Source organism: Botryllus schlosseri, chromosome 6, assembly GCF_051294905.1.
Source record: "Botryllus schlosseri isolate E-star chromosome 6, Bs_hap1, whole genome shotgun sequence".
Taxonomy (NCBI): domain Eukaryota; kingdom Metazoa; phylum Chordata; class Ascidiacea; order Stolidobranchia; family Styelidae; genus Botryllus; species Botryllus schlosseri.
The window spans coordinates 24,130,290-24,147,493 of NC_137241.1; the positions used below are offsets into that span (position 1 = coordinate 24,130,290).

General features: G+C 42.5%; 1 protein-coding gene across 2 annotated transcripts; it reads left to right on the plus strand.

Moving 5' to 3' along the window:
* The first annotated feature begins 1,396 nt into the window (after positions 1 to 1,396).
* Positions 1,397 to 16,841, plus strand: LOC145441685 (E3 ubiquitin-protein ligase RNF220-like). Of its 2 annotated transcripts, none has more exons than XM_080319609.1 (14): positions 1,397 to 1,782; positions 5,517 to 5,559; positions 5,625 to 5,821; positions 5,892 to 5,983; positions 6,846 to 6,924; positions 7,638 to 8,015; positions 8,914 to 9,031; positions 10,185 to 10,242; positions 10,300 to 10,389; positions 13,503 to 13,712; positions 14,796 to 14,987; positions 15,587 to 15,714; positions 16,229 to 16,361; positions 16,426 to 16,841. In XM_080319609.1, the coding sequence occupies exons 1-14, from the start codon at positions 1,539 to 1,541 to the stop codon at positions 16,570 to 16,572; spliced, it is 2,109 nt and encodes a 702-aa protein (XP_080175735.1). In that variant the 5' UTR covers positions 1,397 to 1,538; the 3' UTR covers positions 16,573 to 16,841. The 2 variants fall into 2 exon arrangements, with proteins under 2 accessions (XP_080175735.1, XP_080175737.1); XM_080319611.1 differs by lacking the exon at positions 1,397 to 1,782 and adding an exon at positions 1,833 to 4,973.
* Positions 16,842 to 17,204: the final 363 nt, after the last annotated feature.

Genomic DNA, 17,204 nt, shown 5'->3' on the forward strand with positions numbered 1-17,204 from the left:
ATTAGTATTTCTTCACTGGCATAAAATTTTTCCCAGCGGGATGGTATTTGTCTTGTGAGGTTCAGATTGCAAAGACAGGAACATTCGGCGCCAGTCATTTAGGCGCCTATGGACAATTAAACCTATATAAGTTTTGTATATATAACCATAGTGTCCTATATGGTGTCGACACAAGCAAATCGCACGGTCCAATGAAATTGTATCACGTCACAGTTTCCATTTGGCTACAGGCAATTTGACGGTGATTTTTGACCGATTTGCCGAGCATCAAATTTGATAAAACGGGTATCAATCGAAAGCTGCCGCCGTACTGATTACGAAAATATAAATTTTATTCCGCTCGCGGCCCTGGAACCCCCACAATCAGCCTCTAATTTTTCATTGTTATGGAGATTGGCATTGAGACGCAACAATGCTGTCTGGCGAAACGACAGACAACAACAATACTGTCTGGCTCCCTTCTTCTCGAGCACCTGTCTCGTTTCGCTAGACAGCATTGTTGCGTCCCAATGCCAATCTCCATAACAATGAAAAATTAGAGGCTGATTGTGGGGGTTCCAGGGCCGCGAGCGGAATAAAATTTATATTTTCGTAATCAGTACGGCGGCAGCTTTCGATTGATACCCGTTTTATCAAATTTGATGCTCGGCAAGTCGGTCAAAAATCACCGTCAAATTGCCTGTAGCCAAATGGAAACTGTGACGTGATACAATTTCATTGAACCGTGCGATTTGCTTGTGTCGACACCATATAGGACACTATGATATAACGAAGTCTTTGGTCAGCATAAGGGCATAGACCCTTTCGGCCAAGGTTTTCTCGCTGCCGATCGTTCTTGGCACACTTCTTAGAGTCGCATGTTATATGGCCTAAAACTTGATTGTATGTCTTGGTGGGTCGTGGCGCGGTAATGGCCCAATACCCAATAATAAAGATACATGGCTACTTGAATTCGCATAAAATTGCATAAATTTTCAAAAAATACTCTATGATTTATGCTAATTCACGAAACAATTTTGGGCCCCCTTCGAGCTCGCCCCCCCCCTAATTGGGGGGTTTGGGGTGCGGCAGTTACGGTACTGAGCAGAGGTGATATATATATACTCGTCAGTTCGAATATTTTCCATGGTGAGCAATGATATATATACATATATATCATTGATGGTGAGGGATACTCCGAAGTCCAGCACTCCATGGAATATATGCATAACGATCGCCCCAGATGTGTTAATCATCCGCTAATGGCAAGACCATCGGGTTTTTTACCTAATTTTTCCTTATCTTTAAGGGGGATTTCATTTATGTAGTAACGTGACTGACGTCATCGAATTTTTCACACCCTCCGCCCAAATATTTTTTTCTGGCTGCGCCCTCGTAGGAACACTTAATTCTGTTGCGATAGGAGACGGTATCCGGTCCGCAATCTGAAAATGGTGGTTTCCGCCGGACGCTATCTCGTCGCCTAATCTGCATTTTATGCGTGATCATTTGATCGATAATAACCCCGTTTTAACGATGGTACACAATACACTTGTACAATGTACGTCTATGATAAACATATAATTGGCGTTATTTTCATTTGCCATTCACTGATTTATACACTGACGCGAACTCACTGCAAGAAAGCCAAATGTGTTTACATCAATGATTCCTTGTCGATTCGCTTGAGTACACTCAGCCCAAATGTTTACTACAGCAAAGCGCGAAGCTTCAGTGCCACTTATCCTGCTGTTTTCATCTTTGATGTTTTGTTTACATCTGCGAAGATCGGACTTCATCAAGGTAGGAGACTCGTCCACTGTTTTTCATGATTTGCTCCGTTAGTATGTGCTGTGAAACGAATCAGTGTCTCGTACTTTCACTTCGGACACAGTTGTTATCATAGCACTTTTTTTGGATACTGTCTTGGGCAAAATATTTCACGTAGTCATAAGTGTAAGTCATCAATTTCACATTACCTGCGGTATTAGTGTTTACTGCAGTTGTTCGTGGTTGTATTTTGAAATTATAAGATGAACACTTCGGGCTGAATAAGATGGAAGGAAAATGGTAATCTTAGTACCCTGGTATAAGGTCTTAATTCCATCCGTAATTGTATCAGTTAATTTGATAATTTTATCATTTCAAAACAGCGATACAATGAAAAGATTGGGGTGTCGAAACGACTTGAAGTAGTCTATTAAATCAAGCAATCACCTGGGCTTAGGCGATGTAAACTGGAGGCATGCACACTGAATGAAAAGTAAAAGAACAAGCGATAAAATGAGCTTGCGTGTTACAGAAGGCGAGATCGATATGTGTCAGATCGTGGTCCGGTAAATTGAGGACTGAATGATTTTCATAATACTTGTTCCCGATGAGTGACGATATAGCAGCTTCTATATAGTGTCTTATTTGCATACGATTTCAAATTGGTCTTTGTAATTATTTGTTCATATGTACCAGGCTTGTAATGACTCAATTCATGTCCGACTTGAGTCGAAGTATTTTGTGGACTCGAGACATTTTCTTGAACATGAAAAATGACTCAACTCGGCCTGAGTCTCTCTGTGTATTGACTCGACACGACCAAGTCATATGACTCGAGACATACTATAGGACTTGATTCTAATCTCGTCTATCAGTAACCGATACTTGAAAAATTGGCCTAGAAACTGTCTTTTATCTGTCTCCATAAACATGATAGGAGTGAAAGAATGAGTATATTATGAATGTGCGGCATTCGATATCATCTTGAAAATGGTGAGTTGGACCTGACTTGAACTCATTTATTACTCTATAATTGGAACGATCTAAGTCAATAATTCATACTAGTCCTCAATGTACATTGTACATAAAATATTTTCGTAACCAAATCAACTTGGATCTATGTCACAAAAATCGGTGTGGGCCACTTCCTCCCTGACTACTTGAGTGTTTTTTGACATTCAATTTGTCCATGCGCAGTTTACACTTTAAATACTTCAATAGTGGGGAAGTTGAGACTAGCTCTCTCCATTGCTTTTTTCTTAATAAACGGAATTTCCAATTATCGATTTGATTAGCTCTGAATATTGAGACCGTTTTCCAATCGTTTATTCTGCTTGCACTGAAACGGTTTTACACCATTCTAGCCATGGTGATGCATCTGCCTTTTCGTCAGTTGTCAGGCCTTTTCTGCATGCAGTTAATAAATTTTAAACCCATGGTTACGGTATACTTCTGAAGTCACGTAATTGCTTATATTTTGTATGTTTTATGTGTGTATGTATGTGTGCTTGTGTATATCCCTGATTTCCTCTGTATTTGCAGAGGTGGTCAGCAACGAAGTACTTCTAATTTTTGAACTACTCCAAGTAGGTTATCCACACTACCACAAGTGGTTGTTTTGGACTAATTCTACTTCATAGTTTTCAGTTTGTTAGGTGAAGCTAGGCCTAGAATACTTACTTTTGTAATTGGAAATTGCTGAGAAGCACTTCCACTTTTACATGATTAGAAATTTGTGTTTCTACTTCTACTTTAAGAATCAACGGTCACTACTTTGGCCACTTCTGTATGTTTGTGATTGTCACTGCGGATCTGCTTGTTACAATTATCATAATATATTGAGTTGGATACAACAGGGACCTCGGGGTGGGCCATTCAACCCAAATTAGTTAGCATGGCTTGCAACACGTAACTGGAAATATGAGTGTATCTTTAAGCTTTTGCCTACCATCAACGACGCTTGTATTGGCGGTTCTCATTGTCTTCTGCTAAATAGCGTCCAAGCATACACTACATTTGTTGATTGCTAGTTGATGTGTTTAACGTATTCTAGTTGATAATGTGATGATCGTGTTCTCGCACATATAACATCTCGATTATGCCTAGCTCCAGTATCTCCCTATATATAAATGGTAGAATGCATATGACTAGATTAAATTTGTAGTACCGATATTCTAATCAATGAAATGAAGTGCTGGATTAATCATATCGTCCTTTTTTATCATCGAATTCGGAACCACAGAGAGCTGGCACTGCCTTTTTCACACCAATGTTCAAGTCGCGATCGTGGCGAATAGCGTAATTAAAATTTCTAGCTTTACAACTTATCTCGACATGAAAACGTCACAATGAAGCGCGTAATACATTACTTGATCTTTTGGTTAAGCATTTACATTCGTGGCGGTAGAATTGTTAGCTTACCCTCGTCCATATCGGTAAATGTGGATTGCGTCATGTGAATGTAAGGAGAATGACCCTAGTCTCGGTCGGTGTACCGTGTACTGTATATTGTACAATGTACTGTACAAGTACAAGCATTGTTCTACTTCTACATGTGCAAGAATCATTAAAAACACAGATTTTTGTTAAGCAATATTTTGCAAATGATGATCAATCATATAGGTAAAATTGTTTTCGCTACAGTCTCTATTTAAAGGGAACTTTCTGTACGTGAATAAAACTTAGCATAGTCGCCGTTGGGGTACCTCGCACGTGCGCGAATTCTATCCCAATTTTTCGAAGCGACAGTGTGGCAAACGGAAGTTAATATAGATTTTCAAGGTATTGCGTCAAGAAAATGCAGCATTGTATCGAACTTGTTTTATTAAAATTAACAAATCGCGATCCGAATCGCACCCGTGGGAGCCGCCGCGCCTATCAGTTCGAAAGTATATCGCCTCTATTTAGCGAAAAGACATAACTCTCGCTGCCATGTGTCATATGAAGAAAACATAATAACTTTAATTCGCTGAATCACGCCGCGAGGACGGCCTATTCCCATGTTCGGCGTGCTCCAGAAAAACACCATCAATCAATTTCTCGTCGGCAGAAACATCTATCGGTTTGAATAAATATTCGAATACATCTCGCCCTCTCTCGTATAAAACAAACGTCGCTTTTCGGTTGCTTGTATTTTGGTGCCGGAGCTCTTTGCAGTCGGACGACACGGATTATTCGGCAAATAACGAAATATTTATAGGAATAAGTAGACATCATGGCAGCCGGTAAGAATCGGATTGTGGATCTCCATACTATTATCAGTTTCAAGGTCGTGTTCCGGATAGGGTATTCGTCGGGCTACCGAATTACTCCACAGTCATGTTTATAAATGTAAACGGAGTTTGTACATAAAATAGCACGATTTAATGTGGAATTTTTTAATTATTTTTAGATTTTTAATTGTTTAATATTTTGTTCAGAATTGAAAATATTTTTGTTCTCTGGAAATGGAACCTTTTAATAGTGCAAAATATTTGCCTTGAACCGCCCGCCTTGCTTCCGACGGACAGCACTCTATGTAGGCTACCGGCTATCAAAACGCTATTTTCTAGTGGTTTATGCAAGCAACTATAGCATTGTCAGTCTGGTGCATATGTTTGGTACATTTTATGTTACGGGAAGGCGTCTAAGAGTATTAGGTTACCCGAATGGTGGTTATATTTTGTTAAAGATCCTAAATATGGGATTGGAAACTTCAAGGCGAATAGATTTGACCGCCTGGTGTACGTTCACGCGGCGAGTCGATTGATTTGCGCCTCGTTTTTTAGATCAAAGTGGTTTGCCGCCATTTTTTGGATCGGAAGATTGGAGGTAACTATGGTCAGGGTGGCTAACGCTCTCACCGGCGTTTAAATATTCCGACGCTATTTTCGCAGTAAGAATTTGGGGATAAGCTCGCGGAATCCGTTCAACCTGCCGCAGCACCCCTCGCCCTTTGTCGCGCACTTTTACCCCCTCGTTAACCCGCACCGCGGACCCCAGACTCCCGGTCAACCAGGCAGCGCGTTCGCCCCCCCATCCGAGTCCATCCTCAGCTCGATTGCCACCGGAAGAGCCGACTTTTTATGTAATGGTGAGTGATGTCGATGTTGCCACTTGTCGCGCTGGTCTCTTATCATTAACGGCTTTCGTCGGGTTTTTAGAATTGTACAAAAACCTTCTGAACTCCGCGGCCAGGTTTGATCCGAAACTGCAGATCAAAGGAGACCACTTTCCCGTGCCGGCGCCGCTTGAGGTTCGAAGTAACCTGTATTTTTTTCTGACGGCGTTACAACGCTGCAGTTGCACTCGGGTTTCGACTTAGATTACGTATTCGATGCGCGATGTATTTCAATTTGCAATTTTGCCCCGCGCAGGAATATGTTATCGCATTGTGATGTGCTGGTCGGTACTTGTACTTTTTCGGAATACTCAAGTTGGTTTGGTCGCCTACTTTTGCGGACAACTCGCTCCAATGATCATGATTTTAATCGATTTCCGCTTCTGCCTGAGAGTTTTCAGTTCTTTTTGGCAAAATTAGGCCTAAAATACTAATCTTTAATTACTTAGAAACCGCTGCTTATACTTGATTATAAATCTACATCTACTCCATACTTCAGCGTCAACGATCACCGCTGCACGTATTTGAGCTGGCCAGAAACGCTGAAATTTCCGATGTCACCCCGAGTCTAATAATCCAGTGTTACCGCGAATACGGTTGAACTACTTTACCGCCAGCGTGGGCCGAGCTATAAGTCCCGAGTCACTCTGTCACTGAAGTCCAAATAAGCAATATTGGCCTTGTTTAACATGACCAATTACACATACATGTCGAAGTACCATTAATACTAAAACAACAACCACCACCATTTCGACGCGGCGAGATAGCGTATAGTGGTATAATCAACAGCTGCAACACCTATGGGTTGTGGTTGCGTGAACGCTGTTTTAAAAAAGCCTAGATGTGAGCCGCGCTACATGTCGGCAGCTTCGGAGTAAAAAATAAGGAATATCGGCCTGGTGTAAATGAACCATTGTAGTCGACAGACACCACGAACACCACAAACAACTGCAACAACCATTTCGCGATCAACAGATTTCCGTACACTTCATTTCAGAGCTTGCGATCTTTAAACGGGAAATTCGATGCGCACCCCGGTCAACTGATTCAAAGAAACCAAATACGAAACTTCTACGGTACGTGATACCTGCACCGTGCACAATGCACAATTGCACATTAGGGCTGTTCAAAAATAACTTTTTTTCCCGGATTCCAGCCATTCACTGATTAAATTGTCAGGTTACCCTAAAACACGCTGCACACCAAATTTGGTTCAATTCTAACAAGTATAGGACTCCGCAGATCCAATTAAAATTTTTAGTTTATTATGGAAAATTAAAAATAAAAATTTTTCAAATTTTTTTGCCAACCCCATGAAATTGTTGAGCTGTCTTCAAAGACGTTGCAAAACAAATTTGAGTCAATTCCGACCAGTAGAAGCGGAGTTATGTGAGCTTTTCGATGATAATTCTCGGATTATCCCTGATTGGTGGATAATCCGCGAGTTTTCAACGAAAAACTCGCATAACACCGCTTCTACTGGTCGGAATTGACTCAAATTTGTTTTGCAACGTCTTTGAAGACAGCTCAACAATTTCATGGGGTTGGCAAAAAAATTTGAAAAATTTTTATTTTTAATTTTCCATAATAAACTAAAAATTTTAATTGGATCTGCGGAGTCCTATACTTGTTAGAATTGAACCAAATTTGGTGTGCAGCGTGTTTTAGGGTAACCTGACAATTTAATCAGTGAATGGCTGGAATGCGGGAAAAAAAGTTATTTTTGAACAGCCCTAATGCACATACTTGTCCGGGAAATTTCTCATAAGCGTCGCGTATATTTTCGCAGAGAGCTTACGACAAAAACTGACTCCCAGAAATCACCTGTTACCTACGGGCGAGAAAATCAATCGAAGCGCCGACTCGCGCGCGGAAAATTTCAGCTGGTGCTCCCCGGGGGCTTCTCACCCCGTATCGCGGCACCCGCCTTTTCCATTTGGACCCGCGACCGACAGGGACCGCTGGTCCGCGAATTCGTCCAAGTCAGACTCGCGCTTCTGTTACCCGCAGCCAAACAGGCGCTCCGCCCCCGACCCGCCCGTCAGCCCGGCGATTTCGGAAAACCCGTTTCGCGCGCCGGACATGAAAGACTCGGAACCGGAAGAAAACCGGCCGGCCTCGCTGGGTCCGGGTGATTCGCTGCGGGGATCTGTGGATCGCTTCAAAAGTTAGTTGCTTTGACCAGTTGCGTGGAGTTTATTATTAGAGAGGCAGATTCCCTATTAGAATCAATTTCGCAGACGCGATTGTCGTATTGTTAGGCCAATAATCGATGCGGCAGATTACTCCGTTTCTCACATTCTGTTCGTTCACTACTAAACAGCTATAGAATTTCCAGCTTTTTGAGATTAGATTAAAATTACAATTATAGCTACACTTTTTTCGAATTAGATTGGAATTAGAATTACCGAATCTTTAAAAACCTGGGAAATGAATTTAAATCCAGAATAGAACGACATGCATAAAAATCAAGTTCGGTACATATCCAATCAGATTTCATCTCCATACGCCCGGCAATGGTGAGTGTCTGTGCAAGCTTGAATCGCTTCGCACTATCCAATTCTGTAGCAAGAAAACCAGAAATTGCGTTCGAATTATCTCGTCGTCCAAGTCTGGTTTCACTACGCTCTCTTTGTGCGTGACAAAGTCAATTTTCACCATCATCCAGTGCACTTACATTGTTAACAATTTTAATTTCAAAATCTGTGCGACAATGGCGTTTGATTGATATCAGTTGCTTATATTCCGAGCTCGTGTCGCTATCGCAGGCGCGAGGCTTGGCTCGCGTCTGTCTAACCTCCCCTTTATCCCTATTTGCGAACAATATATATCCAATGTTTCGTGATCGTGAGTGTGAAATGTTTAAAATTACTTATTCATCAACGTAGGTAGACGAATTTGTCAATAATCATCGACTTTTTCGTTATTTTCTGTATTTTCTATTACTTATCCCCGCGACAGGTGAGGCTGAGCCTCACTTGCCTCACTTGCCTCCCCTGGCCACACGTACCTGGCGTCACCGTATCTGACCCGTCGTGTTTCGCTCACCGATTGTTTATTATCAGGAAAAAGAAAGCACCCGTTTAGTGCGGATACGTGTCCGGTGTGTGGAATCACTGTCAGGGCCTCGGAGCTCAAACAGCATTTCGTGCAGGAGATGTCAAAATTGGAGAAGATCCCATTGTAAGCAAACACTGGCCTGCGGCGCGAGGGTATTCTCAAGAGCCGCCGCCAGATTTGTCGCCATATGCGTGTTATTTGCATGTCGTACCCGTGCCGTATTGACTCCGAAATCGCGAGTTAAGTGGCGTATTATCGATTGCGTGGGGGCGCCCTGTGCAAATACGGAGATTTAATTCTCGTGTCGTAATTAGAGCTGGACGCAATGATGCGCCACTTGCCATAGTAAGACTTATGTTATCATAGTTTCTTGTCGCCGTGGCAGCCTTTAAGTCGGCTGTATCCCATCAATCAGTCATTTATTGATGTTTTTATCAATTAAATAACACCGCAAAATTGCGACATGATCAAGATACAAGCGCGTGTCCAAATGACTTCGAGTCGTCTTTTAATCAAAAAAAGCATATAGCGAAAAGAAACTCACGCTAGCCGACGCGACATTTTGTGCGAAGTTGTGACCGATCGCAACGTTCTCACGAAGCGCAACAAACGCGGTCGGAAAGTATCAAATTATTTTTAATGTGGTGTGTATCTGGGATTATTTTCTTTGCGTTCGCTGAAAAGTACATATTTGAACATTTCAAATCGTACGTGCTGTTATGATGCGATCTGAGCGATGTGGGAACATCCTTGAAACCTTGAAGAATTTATTCACCTTGAAATAAACCTAAATATGTGTGATTAGGGCGATTTTTTTGACCTAAAAATGGAAGATTTTGACTTACAAAATCAAAATTTTGACATTTGAATGTTTATGATTCACAATGAGCCGTCTACAACGGTAGGCCTGTAAAGTAGGCTACAAGCTGTAAAATGTCAAATGATAAGTTCACCGACAGTGCGTAATCTAAGATACAAACGAAATGCTGGTTGCAAAAAAATTTGACTTTGTGAACAATTTCGACATTTTTTTACCTAACGCTACAATTTTTACGTAAGTTCAACTCTTTTTGACACGTCAAAAAATCGCCCTAGTGAATATAGTCAATGAATATTATTTCGATTTGAATATGTTGCTCCATCTCCATATACAATGTAAAGTGAAGTTATGTGCGTCTGAGAGTCGCAAACCTATTGCTGGAATTCGCGCAATTCTAGTCATTATGATTGGGTGACTATATACTGACTGATTTTGTTTTTTGTTGTTCGTAACCAGGGAAGTTTACCGGAAGCAATACGCGCACCGGAAATCTGGCGGGGCGACCCCGAAACCAGTAAGATCACCCGATTTTGGTAACACGAAAGGGTGTTGGAAAATTATCATTTTACAGACAGAACTGTTTGTCCAAGCTACCACAAGCAGCAGGAAGCACGGCGAGGTCGAAGACAAGTCACCCTCTCGTAAATTAAACCGACAAAAGGTGACCTGTCCGATTCTTATTGTTTGTCATTTCGCAGTTAATACCGCCCGCGGAAATACACAACCGCTCACTGATCTGATGGTGCCGACCGATAAAAACTGTGTGCCTTCACCCGTGATTAATGTACTCGAGTTAGCCGTAGCAGTTTTATTTGAGGGCGTGGCGAAAGAGGCTATCGCGTTTGATTTACACCCTTTACTACCCCTTTATCTTTCTAGTTTGATATGCTGCCGTGATTTACTCCGAGTATTACGCGCTGTCCAAATTATGCGGCGGGGTAAACGATTACAAATTGTCGCGTCACAAGCGCTGCTCGGTGATCTGTCGTCCGTAATCGGGCGCGGCTTCTGAGGCACTGTCTAGCGCGCGTGAATTATGGCCGTATTAATGCCGCGGGATCAATAGTCGATTAAGCGAGATGATACACTGGATGCGAGCAAATATATCAGGTGGACGTTAGCTACTTCGCCATTATCATATATTAACGTGCGACGCGTCGTATATCAAATAACTGTATTCTCAATCAATCACAGAGGAAGCCTTTAACGGTATTTTTCTGCGCTTTCTCGCCTTTACTTTCGGACTTATCTTAGCAACCCAATCGCGATTACACCATACTATAGTCTCGGTATTAAGTAACCGCGAATATTATTTGAATGGTATCGCCTTTACTCAAACACATTCCTTTGAGGACGGTCTCCAACGCCGATGTGTCCACCTGGTATGAAGCGCGCTGTTTATTGTGGCTCGTAATTATGTTTTGATTGTGCCAATAAGGAGTAGCTTGATAAGGATGCACCTGTTAACAGTCCTAATCCACCTCCGAAGGCGTACACGGCAAACATTGACCTTCTTGTGTTTCTGTGGGGGTGTACTTAGCGTGGTCGTATATCTTCCCGCTCATGCGTGAGATGCGGTAATACATTTTTGATGGATTATCAAGTTTAGAAAACGGATGGTAAATCAATATCCTTGCCAACGGTTTACTGTCGTACCGATGAACCTTCCGATTGTGTGTACGGGAAAAATGGCGGCCGGCTTAGGTTTGCTAACTCGGTTGAAAATGGTGATTTATGCATAGGGCTGTAAACCCACGATTGGGAAGGTCGGTTCGCGTTGCATTCGAGCTAATTGAATCGTACACTCGTTTATCAACCATGATTTGCGACGGATTTGGAGACACTCGCGCGCGCTAAAGTAATTAACGTGACAAGGGATGGGAATCGGCGATGCGAATTGAATTAAAATTACGGGACCTTGTAGTTTTTTAAATGAGATGAATTGTCCCGAAGCGCTCACGCGCGTTTATGATGGGTCAACATCGCGCGCTTTTCCTTTCTTTGACCTTTGTCCCCCCGGGATCCAATGCGGCTTGCTTGAATATTTAACTCTGGTTGATCGCGTAGCCTGTGTTATATATGCGGCAGGACTTTCTCGCCGATAACAAGCAAATGATGTCCACTCGTAATCGAATCTTTACTGGAATTAGTAGTAGTGGCTACCCGCTACATATTGATCGTCGTGATATATTTATATATCAATCTTATATAAATTCCGTCTATTAAATGTAATAGTTTATGGGGTCATATCACTTGGTAATCACAAATCTTGGTTTGGAAACTTCTGAAACAAGTTGATTGTTAATTATAATTTGCTGTCCCTTTGTTCTTTTTATTTTCAACCGGTGTTATCTCATAATTCATGTGTTACGTGGTATGAATAGATCGTTTTTCTCTCGCCGCTGCATCAATCGTCGTTAGTTGATCAGGACATACTAACTGTTGGTAATGACAAGGGCTGTAATTACTCGAGTCATGACTCGACTCACGATTTTCTGATGACTCGACTTTACTCGAGTCATTTTCTCAAAATACGGAAATGACTCGACTCGAGTCAACTGTTAAAAGTGAGGAAAATTAGTATATTATAAATGCGAACCATTCGATATCACCAACAGAGTTATAAAAAGTGTGTTCAACAAGACTTTAACTGGAAACTGAGCAGTCAACACAATGATTGGACTCGAGTCATAATACCATGACTCGGACTCGACCTTCTGCTCGATAACTTGGAGTCGGTGATGAATTGAAAATGACTCGACTTGACTCGAGTCAAAACTATAAAAATGAGATTGACTTGTGACTCGGAGCCTTGTGACTTGGTTACAACCCTGGTAATCACAACCTCGTCTCGTGGTTGGGTTATATGCAAGAAGTGTAGTCGTTATTGGTTGTCATTTTGTTGTTCTTTCCTAAATATTGCATGTTGTTATCTCTTACGTACATTAGTTTACATACAAAATATATTGATAGGCATTATTAAAGTACGTTGTTATATGTGTGCCCGATTGTGTGTGTTTATGAGTTTTTGGGGCTGGCGGGCGTGATCTTTTTCCCGATTGCCCGACATTTGAGCACGGGATTTATCAAATTATCCCCCACCACCACTCTGACCCCAACCCTAACGTAATCTGAGAAAACCTTAACCCACACTTTTTTCAACAAGAATAAGTGACGCATGCTTAAGTGTGCCATGATATAGTGTCACATTCTTATATGCCTAGTAGTAGGGCTGGGCACAATGATTCAAGTACTCGAATCTGAATCGAGTATTAATTTTAATGATTCGAGTCGAGTAGTAAAAGACCATTTTTTCGAGTATTGAAATTCTACGCTCCTCGCAACTGAAAGTTAATTTACTAACGAGAATTATAGTTTTGATACTATTTTCCACCGAGGAAGCCTTGAAACCTCAATGGCCGTGTCGCAGCATACGAGACATAGTACAAAGCTACGAACGTTACTGGAGATATCACATTTCCGAATTCGGTGAAATCGGAAATCGGAAAAAAATGAAATCGGTATGGTCGGAAAAATACCAAAGTATCTTTAATGTGACGGATAACAGGCATTATGTTCTTTGTGGTGGTTTTAAGAGGTACATATTTGAACTTTCATATGGCACATTATGTCGTGACGTCATAATGAGTGATACTCGACTCGACTCGAGGCGTTATACGTGATTCAGAATCGAATCACTCAGGTACTCGATTTTGCCCAGCCCTACCTGGTAGGCATTTTCCGTGTAATAAATTCGACCCACTCGATCTGCAGACGTTCCAGAAAGTTCGCAGCAATCGCATCGACCGCTTCAACAGTCGCGTGGGCAGCTCACGGCGGTCGTCTTTTGCCTTGCCCGGCGGCGCGGGCGAATTCCGCGAAAAAGTCAACGGCGTGCTGTGTCCGATATGCAACGCGTCGCTGTCGCACTTGAAAAACTACGAGGAGCTGTCGGAACACGTCGTGGCGTGTTCTGGACTAGAGGTAAAACAGTCGGTACTAGCTCTATCGCCTATTATATTGCGCCGTGCGTACAGACAGAGATGTTCAGTATCGAATTACTTCTGTATTTTCATATTACTGAAGTACATTTTACATACTTGCACGATATACGCAAGTGATCGTGTTTTAGATTTCTTCCACTTTTTCCAGACATAATTTTAGGCTAAATTTCGTGCGTTTGGCACTTTGATGGATCCCCGTCTACACCTTGCTTATCTGTACATCAGATTCCACTCCATTGCAACTTTGTAATGTATTCTATTGATTTGCACGGGTGACAAATACACATTTTATCGATCTGTCTATATAGGTCTTCGGTCTTTCACGAATGAAACTGGTACACTAACTGGCGAATCAGCCCCGTGTATCACGGTGATGGAATGCATTTTCGAAAATTGTAATTGTAATTTATAGTGCCATTAGTTATCTTGCGTTAGTTGCGAAGACGCGTGTTGCAATTCCAAACTGTTAGACCAGTGGTTTCCAACCTTTATCGACTCATCGCCCCCTTATCAAGCTCGACCATAATTTCCGCCTGTCATATTTACGAATCCGAAAAGAGGACGTATAAACGGGAAATTTGCTCACCTAACTCTGAGATCGCCGGTGAATTGGGTAGGAAAAAATTCTCGCTTTTTCGAGACTTTTTGTTTGGTCAACTTTCGGTTCATATGCAGAATAGGCCGTCTTGGCGTTCATTTTTTAGCCGTGTTAATTAAATATATCTCACTGGAGGTTTTAATACGTTCACCCCCCCCCCCCCCCCTATCGCCTTGACGGTTACCCGTGAACTCGGCATTAGCAGTGTAATGACTATTATTGTTACGAAGGCGATGCATCAATGCTGTATTAATAAATTCGAAAATGAATATAACACAGAATATTAGTGTTGATTTTGATATATGTCACTTCACTTGGCATGTATGTATTAATGTAATCACTAATCAGGTTAGGTTATGTTTAAGGGTGGAGGTTAGGGTTAGGGTTAGAATTAGTAGTCGCCAAGTGACAAATTCAACATTCCGACCCTGATGTGCGTTGAAGTATTCTCTCGTCTCCCGACAGAACGGGGCCGAAGGCCCGACGGGTCGGTCGGGATCTGTGTCGCCTACGACGGTCGACGTCGACGGCGGCGGGTTCGAGGAGTACGAGTGGTGCGGCGAGACGAGGATACGCGCCACCTCGCTCGTGAATCGCGAGCTGCTGGAAGGCGCTCCCGGTTTTCACGTGATCAAACACGACGACGAGACCGATCAGGTATAGTGTTTACGCTTTTGCGCGCGTAACCAACCTCCGTTTGATAGGGTACCTGGCTTGGAGTTCAGAGCACAGCGAAAATAAGTTCAGCCTTTCCAAATTTTATCAGAATTAGAATTATCAAGGTCAGTACATATCGAATCAGATTTCATTCTCGTCAGTATGAGAATAGCAATTGTATCTACGCTAAGCTTGGCTCGCTTCGCACTATGCGGTTTCTTCGTAGCATTTTCAGAATAACCAGAATTTTGATTAGAATTAGAATCACGGCTGGAAACTTTTCACAAATTAGATTAGATATAAATTACTCGCATTTCGCTCTGATCGGTGTAATTAGAGCGAAAGCACTGTAATCTGCTTGTCCGGGTCCAAGTTGTATGTATCTACTATGCACAGATCGTGTGTACTGTATGTGTATTCGGTGTGTGGCCGCAAAAAAAATCAAGGACATCATTTACAACGCTGTTTCACTACATCTGCGGCCTGGAGGTTGTTGTACAATTGTACATTGATGTAGGCTCGCCCTGCCATAATTTCTGGCGTAGTTCGTTGATCATTGTTGATCGCCATTATCCTTGCATCGTGATCAACTCGTCTAGGACTTGGACGTGGAATCCGACGAGACGCGTGACTTCGGATCGACGCAATTCACCGACGATGACCTTTTGCCCGTGGCTGCGAGCGACGACGAACCGCGGAACGGCGATATAGCAGCTCGTGACGAAAGGTGGGTGATGTCGAGTAGCTCGTTTGTACGGCACTGTGGCAGTGCATTTGATGAAACTAACACTCCGTCCGGTCGTTATGACAAATTTACTCGCAAATGTGATACGAACCAACCCAAAACTACTCTTTAGTTTGCAAAATCTAAGGGGTAAAACTAAGTAGTTTTGCCAACTAAAAGCGTTCAAACAGAAGTGGAAGTATTCAAAAGACGCAACCACTCGGGTTAGTAGCACAAGTAAGCAAAACCTATACTTGAGTACTCCTAAAATGTAGTACGCCTCTGAGTGCGTGCAGTTATAGTTTCGTTCCCGTTATCAGTATAGATATATACATGTAGGTTTTACTATGGTCATGAGTTTCCATGCTTCCATTAGAGTCATCGTTTATATTCTCGCTAGTTTCCTTGTCTAAAATAAAGCGCATCGCATAGGCGTAAACCATATAGCACAAGGCTAAAGGCAGGAATTGATGCAGTGTACGCAATACAGAGTCATTCCGCATTGCCTACTTCTCAGGCCCATGACAGCGCCCTGCTCTCAACAAGGATGCTCTGACGAGTCATGCTCACCTACGCTGGTGACTAAGGCGCTTCGCATGAAAATCCACGACTTGGAAACCTCACAACCTAACCGTTGCCTGATTTGCATGGTGAGCGCGGGAACGGTACCGTAATCATAGGCGGCGGCGTGAAATTATTGTTAATTGATTCCAGAGTCCGTACGAAAGCCCGCTCGTGTCGATACAGTGCTGGCACGTCCACTGCAAGAAATGCTGGCTTCGAGCGCTCGGCGTGAAAAAGCTCTGCCCGCAATGCAACATGATAACTCCTGCGTCGCAGCTGCGCAGAATATATTTGTGACAGCGGCTCTTACTCAAGGGCTGATACCAGTGAATGTTAATGAATTGACGGTTCCGATGTCAAGATTCGCGGGGCTCTTCTGATGTTCCGTGTCGGTGAATTTGTGAATTGTGAACCGAGTCGGCTGTTTCGTAGCTACTATATTCGTTGTATTGCACCCGTGGGTTTGGTCCGTCTTTCGATATTTTGACGTTTATTTATTATTTTGATTGAATATTGTGAACTATTCTACCTATCAATGCATCAAATATAAAAATGAGATTGAGTAATTGCTTGTCCGGTGCCGCTGTGGAGCCGTGCGAATGCGTAAGGGATTCGTGGTTAGCGTAAAATAACGTGTGCCAGTTAAGTGGTTGCGGATATGCGCCTTTAGAAATCACCGTTTATACAGCTTGCAGCCATGGTTCTTCCAGTCTGAAGTATTTGGGTGTGTTGTAAATGATCGCAATATGATCATGATCATGCAGGTAGGCCTACGATTGCTCTTGATCAACGACGCTGTATGGATTGAAAATGTAGGGTATGTGTATTGTGTACTGTTCGAACTATAGAAATTAAACATGGAACGGCAACGACCGATTTTGCAGCTTCGTTCCGCTCCGCCGAGGCTGGAGTGGAGAGTGGTTTTGCGT